At 42.8% G+C, this 339-nt stretch overlaps 1 protein-coding gene across 1 annotated transcript in view; it reads left to right on the forward strand.

The window, feature by feature from the left end:
- LOC107550623 (dmX-like protein 2) overlaps nt 1–339 on the forward strand; it is a 78,680-nt gene that overhangs the window by 22,173 nt on the left and 56,168 nt on the right. Inside the window, exon 5 of the mRNA XM_016231950.1 lies at nt 50–197. Coding sequence (XP_016087436.1) covers nt 50–197 — 148 coding nt within the window. The remainder of the gene's footprint in view (nt 1–49; nt 198–339) is intronic.

Below are 339 nucleotides of genomic sequence, written 5' to 3' on the forward strand. Positions count from 1 at the left end.
GTGCAGCCAAACTTTTGTTATGAATTAATTACATCTGATTGTCATGTAGGCAATCGTATCTTGGCAGCGACTGAGCGTTTGCAGCTGTGGGCTCCTCCGACCAGTGACACGCTGATAGAGGAAGAGGACAGTCAGCTGAATGATGACAGAGCTCATGAGCTCATACTCAACGACTGGAAATGTGTCTGGCAGTGCAAGTGAGTGCAGCTTAAGATCTTAATCACACTTTTGTATGCGTACTAAATCTTTAATGTCGCTTGTCTGATTTGCTGAACGTTACAGCACATTTGATGAATTAAAGGGTTAGTTCACCCAAAAATGGAAATTAGGCTGTGTTTT

Source organism: Sinocyclocheilus grahami, unplaced genomic scaffold (genome assembly GCF_001515645.1).
Source record: "Sinocyclocheilus grahami isolate Dianchi unplaced genomic scaffold, SAMN03320097.WGS_v1.1 scaffold403.1, whole genome shotgun sequence".
NCBI lineage: Eukaryota > Metazoa > Chordata > Actinopteri > Cypriniformes > Cyprinidae > Sinocyclocheilus > Sinocyclocheilus grahami.